The following is a 17838-nucleotide window of genomic DNA, read 5'->3' as shown; positions in this document are numbered from 1 at the left end:
GATCACAGCGAGGTGCTGAATCCACAGGGTGAATCCAAGACAAAAAGCTATTCCCAGCAGGAAAGGACACACATGGGCAAATATTCCACTTGAAATCATTTATTGACACATTGCCATGTTTTTCAATCTTGCTCAGCATATTTTTACCCTTGTTATAAAGTACAAATGGGTTTTTTTTCTGACATTAAAAAAATAGGCTAACGAGGCAAAAATTCCCAGTTTGAATCAAAAAATCCTGCTGTAAGAATTCAAAATTGTAAGAGACAAACATAAAACCCAACAAAGACTGAACAGAGTGTACCATGACACGACTCATCCATCAGACCAAGTGGAGAGGAATCTCTTGTTCCCAGCTCTGCCTTTGGATCCTGTGACCTTGCTGAACTGCTATGAAGTTGGTGTTACACATACAATTCAAAAGGCACTCGAAAGTCACAAGTTCCTGAGTTAACATGGGATGTATTCCCAAGGTAACAGCTAAAACAAGCCACAGAAAATGGTTAAAACCTGGTATTTGGTTTGTGTGAGTAGAGTCAGCACTCAGCCTAACTCCAGCTGAGAGCTGCTGCTGACAGGACTCAAGTGATGGTGAGGACATTGGAGTACTTGCTGTACATGGAAAAAATATTTCATTTATGAACATCCTTATTAGTAAACTGACCTGCTAAAAGACAGAGAATTATTGGCTGCAGTGTTAGAACAAGACCAAGAATGAAATGTGTGTGTGTGAGCTGCAAAAAAGGATTACACCCATCAGGTGGGAAAGGCTGTGCAGTTAAATAACCAAAGCTGAGAGACCACATTTACAGAGATTATTTGGCCCTAATGGAAAAGGACCAGGAAAAAAAAAAAAGCAAAATATGGATCTGGTATTTACAGATCAGTTATTTAAAAACCCAACAAACAAATAATACAACCAAAACCCACACTGACAAAACCCACACAACCTAAGATGTGTGCTCAGAGTCCAACAGGTAATTTCCTAAGTTGTGATCCACACAAATTCCCTATTTCCCATTTGGCTCAGTTTTCACCTGGAAAAGCCCAAGTGTAACACTTCTCAAACACAGAATGGCCACTGCCTGATGGTGCAGAACAGAAATAAAACTTTAAAAAAAAATAAAAAGGATGACTGGTTTTGGCCTACCTATTGTCTGGTCTTTTCAGAGCTGCATAGGAGAGCACTAAGGCCAGGGCTGCTGCCACAGTGTAAGGCCTGCCTGTGCCAGCTTCCAGCAGCACCCAGGGTGGAGAGGGTGCCCCAGGCTGGTCTCAGGCTTCCAGATGATCCAGCTGGGCCTCGCTGTCTGCCCTCTTCTCTGGGGATGTGTACAGGAAGTTGCAGCAGATGTAGAGGGGGAATGTCAGGAGCCTGCTGTCCAAATTCATCACAATCTGCTCCTGGAGCACACACAGGACATTTGTGTGGTGAGGGGGACCAGAAAGCACAATGCTGACACAACAATGCTCACTCTGCACATCTAAATGGCTACAGACTAAAATCAGAGTATAAAAAATACAGCAAAGGCAGTTCGCCTTCACCTCGAGTTTATCACAGTGACAGATTCTCAGCCTGCCCACAGCTCCCACCCCAGAGCTCCCAGCCCTCTGCAGCACAGGGAACAGCCAGAGGAAATGCTGGAGCAAATTTCCCCTCCAACATGCTGGGGAGAAAGGGACATTTCTCAGATTTGGGAGATTTCACCAACCAGGCATTCTGAAACAGAAAGCAAATTTCATTTTGTGTGTAGAAATTTTTTGGTTCTGCTCTAGGAACTGGTTTTGGGGCAGCAAAATTGAAACTTAAACCCTATGAAGATGCAAAACAACTGAGACATCAAAACTGAAACTTCACCCTCCAGTGAGAATGGCACTGGCAAGGAAAGGTTTTCTGTGTTCTCGCCACCTTTCTATCACTGCTGGCTGGGATTTGAGAAGCTTGATCAACAAGTCCCACACATGCCCCACTAAATCCTGCTGTCAGCATGGGTGGAAAACGGCACTTGCTCTAAGAAACTCCACTCCTTTCTTTAATTCATTTAATAGAGTAATAAATCCAACCCTTAAACAACATGCAGACATTCTTTTAACTCCTCACTTTATGAGAGTCTTAACATTCTGAATTTGCCTCTAAATGAGGAGTCTGATGGCCAGATTATGCAGAGGGTGATGCCAGCAGTGCTGAAGAGCAGCTGAACACGACACTGGCAGCAGACAGCAGCACCACAGGCACTCATTTCACTAATATGGGAACTAATTTCATATTATCAACACTCATGAAACCCACACTACCCTACTCTAGAGCCACTTCACAAATTAGCTTAATTACCCACTACCTCTAACAGGAATGCCTGAGATTCCACATAAGGAAAGACAACAGGAACAGCAACTCCCCTTCAAAAGCACTGGTGACTTCTCAGCATTTTTTTCATGCCTTGAACTCCAGCACTCAAGCCCACAGACACACCTGGTCCTTCTCCAGGGTCAGGATCTGGTATCCTGTTGTCCTGCTGCAAATCATCTTCCCGCTGCAGTCGAACGAGGCCAGGCGCAACCTGGGGGCACAACAGCCAAAGCACTTCAGCCTCCCGAATTTCAGCACAAGGAGCTTCCCCCGAGCAGCCAGGGCAGGTTTTTAACAAAGGCAGTGCCAGCAGGGCTGGCAGCACGGAGGGAGCCCGGGCTGCACCTGAAGGCGATGCTGCGGCGCGGCTGCAGGCTGACGCAGCCGCTGCACGGCTGGTTCAGCGTGTTGCGCTTGAAGATGATGTAGCGGTTGGTGTAGGTCACCAGCAGGTCCAGGCCGAAGTTAAAGCCAGTCCAGCGCCAGCAGTACTGCAGAGGGGACACGGACAGAGGGGACAGGCTGAGGATGGGCTGTGACACACAGCGGGGGTGCCACGCCAGCTCCCAGGGGTCATCCTGAGCTGCACTGAGGGGTTCAGGGATCCCTGCCAGCACCTGTCTGGGATAACTGGGCACTGCAGGGGACTGAGTGAGAGCAGCTGAGTGTCAGCTGCCTCCCAGACAAGCACAGCAGTGGGTAACAAATACTGAGCCCCAGCTGTGCCCAAGGCACTCCTTGGGGTCAACAGCTCCGGGTTATGTGACTTCCATGGGAAAAATTAATGTTCTCTGCTCGTTTCACAAGATCTGTTACCTAAGCAGGGGGCCCTGGCTCTGAATGTTTCATTTTATCAAGAGAACTTCCTTTTCCAGCTAAGAAGACACTAGTGATCAGAGCTCTGTTTGACTGCCTGGACTAACAGTTTTCCCAGCCTTGCAGCACCAGAGCACAATGAGACACCAGCTCCTTGCAGAGACACAGCTTCCATCCCTCTGGGGAGAAAAAAATGCTATCTTCCTCCATGACATCTTCTGGATGCAGTTTGACAGTGAGGACCTAGGTGATTTGGAAATGCCTGACTTGTCTCTGCAGCTTGCCACGTGCCACACTTACATCACCATCCTTGGCCAGTTTGCGACCACACCTCATGCTGTTTCCTTCCAGTTCCTCCTTATTGATCTCCTGAGGCCTGAAAGAAAACCAAACCAGCATCTTTAAGGACACAACAGCTTTGTATGATACCTTAACGTGGGGAAGGTGAATGGACTGGAGTAAACCTGTCTGACCACACAGTTATGGGATATTCTGAGCTGGAAAGGACTCACAACTGACCCTTCTTTGAGCAGCAGCATGACTGGATGAGCTCCTAGAGCCTCTTCCATCCCAAACTGCCCCATAAACATCAACCTACACTACAAAACTGCAGGATAAACCTGGCTGTGACACCTCAGTTAGGCAGAACTTCTACAAAAGAACTTTTCCAGTTAACAAAATACTAGCTGCTGCAATGAAATGCATTCTCCCAGCCTTGTAAAAACCCAAGTGTTTTTTAAACACAGCAGGCTGACTTCTTAGGCACAACCAGAGACAAGTGCTGGGGCACAGCTGCAGGGCTCTGCACAACAGCAGTGCTATGAAGCAGCAGCCACGAGACACTGAGAGAGGTTTCTCAAGGGGCTGGTTACACAACTTGGCTAAAAAAAAAATCACTTCCCCTCAGTGTCCAAGAAATACCAGAGCTTCTCAGAGCTCCTAAGATGGCAGAGCCCTCGGCTGCGTCATCCACAGCAAGACCAGCTCCTCTCACCCAGCACCTCCCCTGTGTCCAGCACGTAGATCAGCCTTGCAGAGCCAGCACGAGTGAGATCAGCCCTGATTTTCCACAAGTGTGTCACTCACTTTGCTTCACACACCACGACAGCAGTAACACAACACCCACTGCCAGACAGCGTCCAAGTTACACCAGCTGAGGGCTGGCAGTGAATTTTATTAATCCCAGTGACATCAATCCCCACAGGTTAAACTGCAAACCCACAAGACTCAGCAGTGCCCTCCAAGCCAGAGGAGATGCAGCCTCTGTTCTCCTCCTATTGCTCACTCCACAGCAACTCACAGCTAAATCTTTTATAAGCTCAGCCCAGGTCTTTTCTCATTTCTGTAAAAGCCAGTCCTGGGAGGTGAAGTGTTCAAAGAACAGGTTATGCATACAAGCTCATCACACTTCAACAAATTCACCCAGGAACCTCCCGTGTGCTTTTCCACATCTTCCAGCTGAACTGGTTCTGTGGCTGACCTAAATGCAGTAATGGTGATAAAGGATTTATTTCTGTTTAATTAGTGACAAATTTCACAAACATTAGTCCATAATGCTCAGACTGACATTAACATTCCCCTCTCCATCCCTGGAGCAGCTTCAGACAATGCAGAACTTCAGCTTGAACCACTTCCACCAGCTGCCACACAGTGAACAGTGGAGTTATTCTGCTTCCTTCTCACACACTGCCAAAGAGACTGTTAAGAGCAGAAGTGATTCCAGTCCCAGACTTGAAAGATCTGTCTGGCTTCTGCCACAAAACACATGTTTAATTAAAAAAAAAAGTGATCTACTTTAGCACAAGTAAACCTTGAGCAGCTACAGTTCAAAGCCACAAACTCCACTACTAACACTAAAAACTTCCCCAATTCTGAAGAGTTAATTTAAGCCTTTTAAATGCAAATTCAAAGTAGAAGGGAAACACTTTCTTCTGCTCTCTGTGAAGTCACCACGACAAGCCACATCACACGTTTCCAAGCAGTGCCATTTCCATGCTGGCAGTGTTAGAAGAAGCAGGTGCAGTTATACCCTGCACCAGGTGGGATATGGAAATAGAGCCTTACTTCACTCAGAGGAGTCAGATTCGTGCCTTGCTCTGATTCCTAAGTCTGCCTCCTTGCCCCTGAGGGAAAACATGTTTGATACAGACACGGGCAGTAGGTGTGAGAGTAAGAGCAGCAGAGCTGGATAAACGATGGGCTTATAAAACCTGAATTCTTTTCCTGCAGCTACATGTTGGCCAAATGGCCAAAACATTTGCACCAACACAAAGGAACAGCTGCATGTGTGCCCTTCTGAGACCTTTGGTTTTCACTGTCTTAAAATAAATAACCAACCCATACTGCAAAAGAGAAAACTAGACAAGCAAGAAAAATGTGGAAAAATATTCTGCCCATTCCAAAAGCCATTGAAATCCTCAGCTGTAGCTGAATTTTGAAATTGCTCTTTTCCAAGCTGGATGACCCCCACCATCCTCACTGCAGCTCTGTGGGAACTCCCTTTTCCAGCAATATGTGTATCCAGTGGCTGACAATTCAAATGCACTGAACTACCCAAACACATCCAAATTAGCCAATACAGTGTCTTGTATCAGAATTCTGGTGACTCACTTCCCTATGACCCCTGTTTCCCCATGAGCCAGGTGACCTTGTCTGCTCTCAGACACAGCAGCATTGCAAAAGCCTTCCCAAGAGAGCTGCAGCAGAAACAGGCCACGGCCACCCAAAATTCATCTGCAGGAACCAAATGTGAGTCACAATTCTGCACCTTACCTCCACCACTTCCTAAAGGACTGCTGCCTAAGAGAACAACTTTCTAAAGTTTTTGGCTATTCTTCAGACCAGAGTGTGGGGCTTTTCTGAAGCTCCTGTTACAAGCCAACACGTCCCTGTCCACACAGGACAAAGGAACAAGTCAGCCTGCTGGGTCTGGGGAGGTAACAGGCATTCTGCAACTGCCTGACTTGGCATTTTTTCTCCTCAAAGCACTCTAGGAGCCAGCAGAGAAGACAAAGGCAGGATCAACTCCCCCAGGTACATTTTGCCATAGTTTTGGTGTTAAATCCAGGTCCTGGATCACTGCAGCACGGCCAAGAGGGGAACTGAGAGCTCCACAGAGATCAACAGTTCAAAAGCACTGAAATATGCTTCCCCCCTCCTTTTAATGTAAACTCCAAAATAATTCATGTCAGAATTTCTGTGAGAGGAAGGTTTCCCATTTAAGAAAGAAATAAAGCCTGTAATATACCTACCCAATATCATTGTCTTGTTCTGCTCTGAGCATGGCAAACCACTGCTGTTTGTAAACAGAGGACAGCCATTCTAAAATTAAAAAAAAATAAATAAGCTTGGTGTTGTCTTTGGAGCTGGGAATGGGGATGGTCATATACATTCAAATTAGAGAAATAAAAAGACACAGAAATAATAAAGTTACACTTATGAACTGGACAAGCGTATGCAGCCCCCCCCCTGTAACTCCCTGTGCTCTGCAGCTCCCAGCCCTGAGCACAGGGGAAGGGATAAACACCCACAGAGAACAGGCAGTCACTCCAGACTACATTCACCTCCTCAAACAACCACTGCTGCCACAAGTGATGCAACTCCACACGTTTTCTCAGCACACAAAGCTCTGCTCAGCCAAGGAGCTTGTTAACAAGCTCCTGGAAGAAGGTGCTGTTTTCTGAATCCCCAGGGGAATTCTACCTAACTTAAAGAAGAAGAAAACACAATCAAGGGATAAAAGAAAACAGTGATTTAACACAAACATGGTAAAACAAACAGAAGTTGTAGCCTGCTAAGAATAAACATAAATCATGTCCTCCTTGGAGAACACACAAAGATTTTATTGGCTGTGTTAATTTAATGTTGCAACCAAGAGATGAAACAGAACAAAACTCAGTAGTTTGTCAGGCAGACACAAAAGGGATCACAAAAGCATGGGGTGTAAGAAGTTCTTAGTCAAGATAACAAATGGGGCAAGGGGGCAAGGTCAGAAATGAGAACCCCCTCTGGGAAATGGGCTGGGTGAGATTACAGGGAGAGCCAACGTGACCAGAAACAATCCAGGAAGCTGGTGAATGTGACAGAAGGGAGGAGAGGCCAGACCATGGACGGAAAACTTAAAACCAGCCTTTGTCCCACTGACTCTAGAGTGAAAGTATAGACTGTGATAGGAGCAAACCAGGCATCAACCAAAGTACAACAGAAAATAAAAAATGAATTAAGGAAACCTACATAGCCAAGGAACAGAGAATGGATATGCTAGAGAGAAGGAAAAAAGTGTCAGGAGGGAGCATCTTCTCTATTTGTGTACTGCATGTATCTATTTCCTGCCTCACATTTCGGCTGCAGTTCATCTGCTGAGTTATGAAGAAGGAAACCACAGCTGAGGAAATGCTCACAAGCCACCAAGTAAAACAGAACAACAAACACTGTGCTCACACAGACACATTATGTATTCCTGTCTCCTGCACCTTTTCTGCACAAAGATCAGACTGCTGTGAACTCCTAACACAGAATTTCAGTTCTCCCCTCCAGGACCTCCACACACAGAGTATAAAAAGAAATAAATAAACAATCACAGTACTACTTTCAACTACTTGGTGTGATTTGCTTCTCTACCTCCTTGAGAGCAATTTCATCTGGAATAATCTTCCAGCAGAACACAAACCATGCAGCCATGGCCCTGTCTGCAGCCTCTCAGGCACAAAGCATCCCCTCAAACACTGAATGATGGCAGCCTGTTCCAAAGTGCAGCCCAGGATTTATCTCAACCTCTTGCAAATGAAGAGTCAAAGTTCTGATCTAACACAGCTCCTGGCTGTACCTGGCATGAACAGATTGCAGGGGCAGGCAAGTACCAAACTCTGAGAGCACTTCCCAGCACGCAGATCCTCCTGCATGCAGCACGTGCCCTGTGTCCCTGTCACCACAGTGCCCTGTGTCCCCTCTCCCTGCACCACAGTGCCACCCAGCTGCCCTGTGCCCCTTGTCCCTGTCACCACAGTGTCCTCTGTCCCCCCTGTGCCCCTTGTCCCTGTCACCAGTGTCCTCTGTCCCTGCACCACAGTGCCACCCAGCTGCCTGTGTCCTCTCTCCCTGTCACCACAGTGCCACCCAGCCACCACAGTGCTCATCGTGGCTCAGGGACACCAGTGAGCTGTGCACAAGTTCCACACTCTTTTTCAATGAGCACCAGGAAATCAGCCTCAAATCAGCCAGCTTATCTGGGCCCCGGGACCATTCAAACATTGATAAAGTAACATGTATGTATTGTAGAGCATTTTGACAACTTGACTGATGAGCAGAATGCTCATCACATGGTGATGACACCTACATGGGTGCCTTTACAGACTTCTGTACCTGTAATTTTCATACTCAAGCTTCTGCTGAATCTTCAACCACAAACCAGATGCTGGAGATAAACATGTGAGCAGCAAGACAAGTAAACACACTGAGACCTTCCCAATTACTCACGGGCAGGACAGGCTGGGGAAGGCACAGAGAACGTGGTCAGTCGAGAAGAACCACTGTGTGATTTGGGCTGGGAAAGTCCTCGAAGGTCACTGAGTCCAACAGCTCCCCCAGCACTGCCAAGGCCACCACTAACCCATGTCCCTAAGTGCCACATCCAGAGCTGCTAAATCCCCCCACAGATGGGGACTCCACCCCTGCCCTGGGTAGCTGTGCCAGAGCTTTCCATGACAATGAATTTTCCCAAGATCCAACCTGAACCTCCCCTGAAACCATTTCTTTTTGTCCCTGTCTCCTGGAGTACAGCCCAACCTCCCTGGCTGCCCCCTTCTGTCAGGAGCTGCAGAGAGTGAGAAGGTTCCCCTTGAACCTCCTTTTCTGCCGCTCCCTCAGCTGCTCCTCATCAGACTCATGCTCCAGGCCTTCCCCAGCTCTGTCCCTCCTGGGACATGCCCAGCCCCTCTCATCTCTCCTGGGGTGAAGAAGCTGAAGCCAGGAAGGGAGGTGAGCCTCAGCTGTGGCCAGCCCTCCCTGACTCACCTGCGGGCAGCAGGGCGTCCCTCTCCACGATCCTGGCCGAGGCCAGGTCACTGATGATGTACTGCAGCCTCAGGTGTGCGAACACGGGCACGAACGCGCTGCCCTGCGCAGACTCCAGGAAGGCAACGCCGCCCCCGAACTCTGCAACACAGTACCCACCTCATGCTTTGGCTCCCCAAAGCTTTCCCAGACCCTGTTTGCACTGCGGTTTTTACTTATTGTTTAGAGAAAGTTATGGTGGGCGTTTAATGGCTTTTGTTTTATTATGGTTATTGAATGGCTTTTGCCATTAAAATGAAGAAATTGTTCGTGTTCAGACCCCAAACCAAGGCTGGCCAGCTCCTCCTACCTCTCCTGCGCTCAGCAAACCAGGCATCAGCTTCAGTCAAGACCTGCTTGAAAGACCCATTCCAAGAAGGCACGAGCTGAAGGAACATCCACTGGGCAACACAAATAAATTCTAGTGAGTCAGCTGAAGTTCCAGGTAAGAAATCTGCATGTTAATTAATAAGAGACATTTCCACAATGCACTAATTTCTATGAAAGTCCCGCTACTCCATTAAGTACTTCCAGTCAACCCCACAAAGGTTCCACTGCACTGAGCCCCAGGCAAGTACCTTTTTGAGAGCAGTGTACACATCCATCTCCACCTGCAGCACAAACAGGTTGGAGGAGCTGATCAGCTGCTTCATGAGGTTTATGCTGGAAAAAAATTGATTGTAACAGGTCAGTGAGACAGGAAAGAGAAAAAGAAGAAGGGGAGGTAGGGAACAAGCAACCAGCAATAGCCCAGAATGTGATCTGCAGAGGGCTCCAGTCTTGGGCAGGGACTGTCCTTCATCCCTGTAAGGGATGTGCAGCCCCAGTACCTGAGTTCCTTGAAGAGTCCAACACTCTGGTGAGTCATCAGATTGTTCAAGAGCCACTCAAGGCACCTGCATGGAAAGCAAGGAATTAGGACTTCTGTTTGTTTCTCCTCTGTGTAAACATTCCTGCAACAGCTGCTCCCTCAGGAAATTTGCACACTAAAATGGGTGGGATTGTTAATCTGCTGGAGGGCAGAAGGGTTCTGCAGAGGGATCTGGACAGACTCAATCAATTCAGATTAGCTGCCTGATTTTTTTTTTTCCCCTGTTTGGGTGGTCAGGCCCTGGAATAGATTGGCCAGGAATGTGGTAGAATCACCAGCCCTGGAGGTGTGAATCTGGCTCTGGATTATGTGGTTTAGTGGTTTCAGTGGTAGTGGTGGTGGATGGTTGGACTGGATGATCTTACAGGTCTCTTCCAACCTTGATGTTCTAAGATTCTATTCTAAAAAATATTAAAACAATTTTTTCCTGGCCATTATGTAAGTACTGTGTGTAAATTCACTGTTAATTGGCAATGTCCAAAAGAGCTTGGAGATAGTAATTCTTACTTTTTCTTCACAGAGTCCAGCCCATACGTCCCCGCAGAATTATAATAACCACACACGGTTTGGGCAGTGATGGTTTCTTTCATTGTTTCACCACATTGCTGGATTAAGCCATCCTGCAGGGAGGAAAAAGCACACAAACGTTCTGAGTGTTCACTTCCCAACAGGAAACGTCAGACACTGCGCTGTTGACACAGATTTTCATGCCTGAACTATCCCCAAAGTCCCACAGGTTGCAGTGACTGGTGCTACTCCGTTCAGACCATTTAAACCATCATTCCTCAGACATGTTCCTTAAGAATATTTCCCATGAAGGTAAAGGGTACTGAATGCCTTCAGGGTAGAGCACGCGAGCTCCAAATCCTATTTAATCTACTTTTAGATATCACTCACAAATCACTTAATCTTAGTCACAGCTTTCAAAAAACCCACTGCTTTGTGTTTGGCTTTTCCCCCCGTTTGCCTGAGAAGCCGAAAAGGCCACGTGGGTGAGGATAACCCGAAGGAACCGCCGCGTTTCCCCGCAGGTACAGCTGGAAGCAGTTTCTGACTCACCAGCTGCAGCATGCAGGCTGCTGCCAGCAGGGCCACAACGCGGCTGGGGTTGATCAGCACATCGTCTCTGTAGAGCGAGCCAAAAGCCACCTGCAGGGCTGCAGAGAGAAAGCAGTCAGAGAGAGACACTGCAAGGAGCTGGGGGTGCTGGGGAGTCCTTAAACACAGACACTGCAAGGAGCTGGGGCACTGGGGAGTCCTTAAACACAGACACTGCATGGAGCTGGGGCACTGGGGAGTCCTTAAACACAACCAGACACTGCATGGAGCTGGGGCACTGGGGAGTCCTTAAACACAGACACTGCAAGGAACTGGGGCACTGGGGAGTCCTTAAACACAACCAGACACTGCAAGGAGCTGGGGCACTGGGGAGTCCTTAAACACAGACACTGCACGGAGCCAGGGCACTGAGGAGTCCTTAAACACAGACACTGCACGGAGCTGGGGCACTGGGGAGTCCTTAAACACAGACACTGCAAGGAGCTGGGGCACTGGGGAGTCCTTAAACACAACCAGACACTGCATGGAGCTGGGGCACTGGGGAGTCCTTAAACACAGACACTGCATGGAGCTGGGGCACTGGGGAGTCCTTAAACACAGACACTGCAAGGAACTGGGGCACTGGGGAGTCCTTAAACACAGACACTGCATGGAGCTGGGGCACTGGGGAGTCCTTAAACACAGACACTGCACGGAGCCAGGGCACTGAGGAGTCCTTAAACACAGACACTGCAAGGAGCTGGGGCACTGAGGAGTCCTTAAACACAGACACTGCATGGAGCTGGGGCACTGGGGAGTCATTAAACACAGACACTGCACTGAGCTGGGGCACTGGGGAGTCCTTAAACACCACCAGACACTGCACGGAACTCAGGGTATTGTAAAATGCAGGCAAACCCAGTGGGAAGAAATGATGATGTCCAACTCCAGCTCAGAAGGCTGAACGATTTCTTTAGTATAACTATGTTATAATACATTCATATACTATGTAAAGGAAGATACTAAAACTACATACCTGCTTTTCTAACTACCAAATCTAACTCACTCACAACTTGTGGCCCTCTCTCTCTCTCAAGTCCAGCCCCAGGCGGGTTGGCTTAGCCATCAGGCTCAAATAATCCTCACCAGAATCCAACCAAGCACTCACCCCAGGTAAACAATTCTCCAAACACATTCCACATGGGAAAAACAAGGAGCAGAAATAGAAATTGTTTTCTCTTTCTCTCTGTGAAAAATCCTGAGAGAAAGAGAAATGTGCTTACCACATAGGGGCACTGAGGAGCCCTTAAGCACAACCAAACCCCCCCACTGCAAACCTCCTCTGTGCTCTCAGTGCTGGCTCCTCATCTAGAGCAACCGACCAGACTGAAAACACAACATGGGGCAGTAACAAATCCATTGCTGAGCTCCCACGATTTAAACAAACTCTTCAGCACCCCTGAGAGCTGAAAAACTGCACAAAGACAGGCTGAACCTCATGAGCCTTCTCTGAACATCACCAGGTTTAACTTAACCTCTCCCTTCAGGGTTCTGTTAAAATAAAAGGCTCCCACTTACCTTCTACATCAATGTTTTGGTCAGGAATCTCCAGCTCTATGACATTCATGCTGGATTCTTTCCAAGAGCCACTGAACATACTGGAAAAGTAGCCTGACTGTATGAAGGAAGAGAAAAAGAGAACTCAACTAAGAGATTTCATCCCACTTAAAACTGCCAAAAGCAGCACATGGAACCAAACACGGTTAATATTTACCTTTATGCAGAACAAAATATATTAAGGGAACTTTCACAAGCTAAAATATTCTGACAGACTTGAGGGGCTGACTGTAGCTGCTGTTTCTGACACTCAAAATGCCTACAGGAAAGTTGGGGCTATGTGTGTGTAACCAGAATAAGGAAATAGTTTAAAAAGGCCAGAGAGGCTACATAAGCTCTTTTCCCACAAACCACATCACCAGTGGGGACACAATTAGTCCAAGAACTAAGTCCTTAAGGTTACTAGCAAACAACAAATCCTGCAAGCATTAGGGAATGCCAGTTAGGGTGAAAAAAAAAAAAAAAAAAGGCATGCAAGACATACAAATTATTGTACAAGGCTGTAGCCTCATACCAAGGACACAGACACACACACCATTTACAGCAATATACCTTTTATTATTAAGTGAAAAGCACATAAAACTAGAATTTGAGGTTTCCATCCAAAGGAAGGGAAAGATAATGCTCTACTAGGGTTCCTGATTTTCCTTCCCAGCAGCAGATGTGCCCATTATGAGATGCTATCAATGAAGTTTACCTGAGAGATCAAAAAAATAAAGTCTATTTGTACAGCACCGCATTCCCTGACCTCTTCCCTCAGCATTTCAGCTCAGGGCAGCAAACAACACAAAACCCAGTTTTGATTTCATTTGATCAGGTCAGTATTTCTGTACCCTCAGCACATCCCTAACTCTGAAACACACATGTTCCTATGTTCCTGGACCTCACTCATCTTTGTCCTCCTCACGAGGCTGCCTCAGCTTTGCCACAAGACATCAACTCCCCAGTTCCATGAGGATTTATCATTTTTGTAACAGCATCAGGAGAAAGAATTGCCCCATTTCTCAGAGCTGCTGTGACCAGGCAGAGTCTGGCCACAGTCTGACTGTCCTTCATGGAGCTTGAGGCAGTGCCTGGAGAGAGCAGGGGAGCAAAACAGCCAGGCTGGGTCTGCTCAGGGGCACAGAGTCATTCACATGGAGTTATTCCTCACCTCCAACACCACTTCACCTACAGTAGCACCACTGCAATGCAGGAGTGTGCCCTGGAACAGAACCTGCCTGGGGAGAATGGTCAACTCCCCCCAAAGCTCATGTCCCAAAAACACTGCTCCTACAAGGCCTCTACAGACAACTTTCAAACCCCTCTAAACAGCTGCACCCACAGAAAAGATTTCACACCCAGTTTCAGTCACCAACCCGCGCTAAGGCCTCAGGAGCAGCTTCAGCAGCTTGAGATGCAGCAACCACGGAGCCACAGTGTCAGGAAACAGCAGCAGCCTGCAGCCACAGCAGGGCTGTGCCCACCCTGCACAAGCCAGGCTGCCTGTCCCCTCCCTGGGGTGCAAAGTGGCACTGGGAGCTGTGTCTGCTCCTGTCACACACCCCAGAGCCCCTCTCAGTGTCACTGCTCCTGTCACACACCCCACGGCCCCTCAGGGTCACTGCTTCTGCTCTGCCTCACACAAAGGACTCTCCTGCCTCCAGTTTATTCTTGTTAAAAGGTTCTCACACTCCATAAAGAAAAGGCTTTTTCCTACAAGAAAGCAATGGAACACTTCCCCTGCTGAGACCATGAAAGCAGCTCTTGAAGCTGCTCTGAAATTCGGGCACTGACACAGCAACAGCCACAAAAAAGTCCAGAACTGGCTCCTCCTGTCACTTGTTGCACCAGAGAAACTGCAGCCACATGTGCAGCACCTGCCAGTGCCACCGTGCCACAGCCCTGCTCTGGCTCCCACTGCAGCTCACACACAGGTGCTCTCCTGTCTAGGTACAGCACCTGAGGCTTCACACCAACCCTGCCAAAGCCAGAACCCATGAAAGACACGGGCACAAGTGAATTTGGTGTTTCAGGGCACAGCCACGGCTCCTTCCTGATTCTGCCACAGCACAGACAGCGAAGCCACCAGCACCTCTGCGCTCCCACAACACAGACACAAAGGACTCCACCTCCACACAAGCCCAGCAGAAAATGTTTATGGAAACAGCATCATTTCCTGACTGTGCACTAGCGTTTATTCCTTTTCAGAGTTCCTGGGAAAGCATTCCTCCTGCAGCAGCAGGGAAGCTGCAAGGAATCCTTTTGTGAAGGCTGGTAACAATCACCCAACACCTACAGAGACCCAGCAGCAGCAATTTCGCTGCAGGTCCCTGCACACAAGTCCAGGGGCAATAAAACTGTGCTGGGGCACCAAAAATCCCTTCTGGAAGTGTGTCCTTTGCCCTGCAAGAACACTTGCATCACAGGAGTCTCTCAGCCACTTGTCCAGCAAACAAGAACATGTTCTCAGGACATCAAAGACAACTGTCAGGACTGTTTTCACAGAGGATGCACCAAGATTAAGAATAAAATAAATTTAACAAAATAATTAATCAGTAAGAGAAAGAAGCAAAGAAATTTTTCAAACATGAAGCTAACAGCACTGCTTCCCAACAGGAACTCCTGTTGCTAACTGTGAACATCTACAAAAAGAGTTAAAGTCCTAAATATAAAGTGGAAAAAAAACCCGATCTCCAGCAGTCATGCTTCAGAGTTCTCAGGCATCCTTTTATTAAAAACAGAGTTCCTACTGGGAGTTAGAAAGGAGCCACTTACCTGACACAAATAAATCTTGTGCAAGTTCCACTCCTCTCCCAGAGCACAGATTTTGATATCACTGTTCTCTCCATTCAGAAACAGTGTCTGATAAATATATTTTGATGTGCTTTTCAATTTTTTCCTAGTAAAAACAAAACAACAGACCACAAACAGTGAGACACACTCCTTGAGATCCTCCTGTTACAGCAGCAACCGTTGGTCTCAAGCGCTCGGGGGTTCGTCCTGCCCAGCCGGGCCCGCCGGCACCGCTTCCCTGTGCCCGCCGGGGCCCCCCTGCATCCCCCCAGACCTCGGCCCTGCACCCCCAGAGCCCAGCCCTGCATCCCCCCGGCCCGGCCCTGCATCCCCCCAGAGTTCGGCCCTGCATCCCCAGAGCCCGGCCCTGCATCCCCCCGGCCCGGCCCTGCATCCCCAGAGCTCGGCCCTGCATCCCCAGACCTCGGCCCTGCATCCCCAGAGCCCGGCCCTGCATCCCCCCGGCCCGGCCCTGCATCCCCAGATCCCGGCCCTGCATCCCCAGAGCCTGGCCCTGCATCCCCGGACCTCGGCCCTGCATCCCCCCAGAGCCCGGCCCCGCATCTCCAGACCTCGGCCCTGCATCCCCAGAGCCCGGCCCTGCATCCCCAGAGCCCGGCCCTGCATCCCCAGACCTCGGCCCTGCATCACCCCAGACCTCGGCCCCGCATCCCCCCGGCCCGGCCCTGCATCCCCAGAGCCCGGCCCTGCATCCCCAGAGCCCGGCCCTGCATCCCCAGAGCCCGGCCCTGCATCCCCAGAGCCCGGCCCTGCATCTCCAGACCTCGGCCCTGCTTCCCCCCCAGATCCCCGCCCTGCATCCCCCCAGCCGGGCCCTGCATCCCCCGGCCCGGCCCCGTCCCTGCACGCCCCCACTGCCGTCCCTCAGACCTGCGGCCCCGGAGCTGCAGGAGCCGCTCCTCCCGCTCGGCCTCGCCGTCGCTGTCGCTGTCGCCGGTCCCCTCGGCCCCGCCGCGCTTCCTCTTGCCGGCCCTGCCCGCGGCCGCCGCCTCGCCCCGCGGCAGCCCGGCCTTCCGCCGCAGCACGCGGCTGCCCAGCGAGCCCATGGCCGCTCCCGCGCCTCATGGGGCCGCGGCGGGGCCGGAGCGGGGCCGGAGCGGGGCCGGAGCGGCGGCGGCGCCTCAGCCCCGGCCGGAGCGGCCGCGGCCCCGCGGCTCCCGCGCCTGCGCGGCCGGGCCGGTGACGCGGCGGGCGCCGCTCCGGCCCGAGCGCGGCGAGCGACACGGCCCGGCAGGATTTGTTAACGGTACATGGAATCCTGCCGTGCTTCTCTTAATCGTCACTTTCGGCATCATGACCTACCTATAGCTAATCTATGTCTATGTCTATGTCTATGTCTATGTCTATGTCTATGTCTATGTCTATGTCTATGTCTATGTCTATGTCTATGTCTAGTCTATGTCTATGTCTATGTCTATAATCTATGTTTATGTCTATGTCTGTATCTATGTCTATGTCTATATATCTATATCTATATCTATATCTATATCTATATCATCTATATCTATATCTATATCTATATCTATATCTATATCTATCTATATATCTATATCTAATCTATGTCTATGTCTATGTCTATGTCTATGTCTATATATCTAATATATGTCTATGTCTGTGTCTATGTCTATGTCTATGTCTATGTCTATGTCTATGTCTGTCTATATCTATATCTATATCATCTATATCTATCTATATATCTATATCTATATATTTATATATGTGTGTATATATACACACACAGATACATATCTATGTATATATGTATACATATCCTATATGTATATACATATATGTATAATATATACATATATGTATATGTATATATAGAGTAACCTATATATGTACACACATATATAGGTTATATATATACATTACCTATATGTGTGTATATATATACATACATATATAGAAATATATATATTTAAGAAATATTAAATATATTGAGAAATCTATATCTGTATTTCTTACATATATATTTCTATATTCTATATCTAAATATTTATTATATATAATGTTTATATATTATATATAATATCTATATTTAAGAATAAAGCACAATATATGTGTACATATATATTTAAGAATATATATATTTATTTAAGAATAAAGCACTATATATGTGTATATGTATATATATATCTCTAGTGCTTTATTCTTAGATTACTCTCAGCCAGCATTTATCAAAATTCCAATAGGCTGCTTCTGTAGAAAGACAGCTTGGGAAAATGACTGAAAATGACTGAAACTTACTGAAACATAAATCAACTCTGATGTAGTTCAATGAAAAAAGCCTGGGAGAGAAATG

General features: G+C 48.1%; 1 protein-coding gene across 2 annotated transcripts; it reads right to left on the bottom strand.

Annotated features, from left to right (window-relative positions):
* Positions 1-83: 83 nt before the first annotated feature.
* GMCL1 (germ cell-less 1, spermatogenesis associated) lies at positions 84-16579 on the bottom strand. 2 transcript variants are annotated; one of them, XM_021545378.2, is made up of 14 exons: positions 16404-16579; positions 15495-15618; positions 12699-12795; positions 11142-11239; positions 10590-10702; positions 10042-10107; positions 9790-9874; positions 9522-9612; positions 9173-9313; positions 6412-6481; positions 3461-3536; positions 2690-2835; positions 2468-2555; positions 84-1401 (listed from the first exon to the last, which is right to left on the bottom strand). In XM_021545378.2, exons 1-14 carry the CDS (start codon positions 16577-16579, stop codon positions 1273-1275), a joined length of 1500 nt encoding a protein of 499 aa, XP_021401053.1. In that variant the 3' UTR covers positions 84-1272. The 2 variants fall into 2 exon arrangements, with proteins under 2 accessions (XP_021401053.1, XP_077645358.1); XM_077789232.1 differs by lacking the exon at positions 16404-16579 and adding an exon at positions 13290-13434 and having other exon boundaries at positions 15495-15598.
* Positions 16580-17838: the final 1259 nt, after the last annotated feature.

This window comes from Lonchura striata, chromosome 32 (genome assembly GCF_046129695.1).
Source record: "Lonchura striata isolate bLonStr1 chromosome 32, bLonStr1.mat, whole genome shotgun sequence".
NCBI classification, from domain to species: domain Eukaryota; kingdom Metazoa; phylum Chordata; class Aves; order Passeriformes; family Estrildidae; genus Lonchura; species Lonchura striata.
The sequence above is the reverse complement of the archived record's forward strand: the minus strand, read 5'-3'. Positions and strand labels throughout refer to the sequence as shown.

Coding starts and splice junctions, on each gene's coding strand:
- GMCL1 (XM_021545378.2), bottom strand. CDS start 16,579: ATGGGCTCGCTGGGCAGCCGCGTGCTGCGGCGGAAGGCCGGGCTGCCG. Junction 11,240..12,698: donor CCAAAACATTGATGTAGAAG/GTAAGTGGGAGC, acceptor TTCTCTCTGCAG/CCCTGCAGGTGGCTTTTGGC. Junction 9,613..9,789: donor TGTACACTGCTCTCAAAAAG/GTACTTGCCTGG, acceptor TGTGTTGCCCAG/TGGATGTTCCTTCAGCTCGT.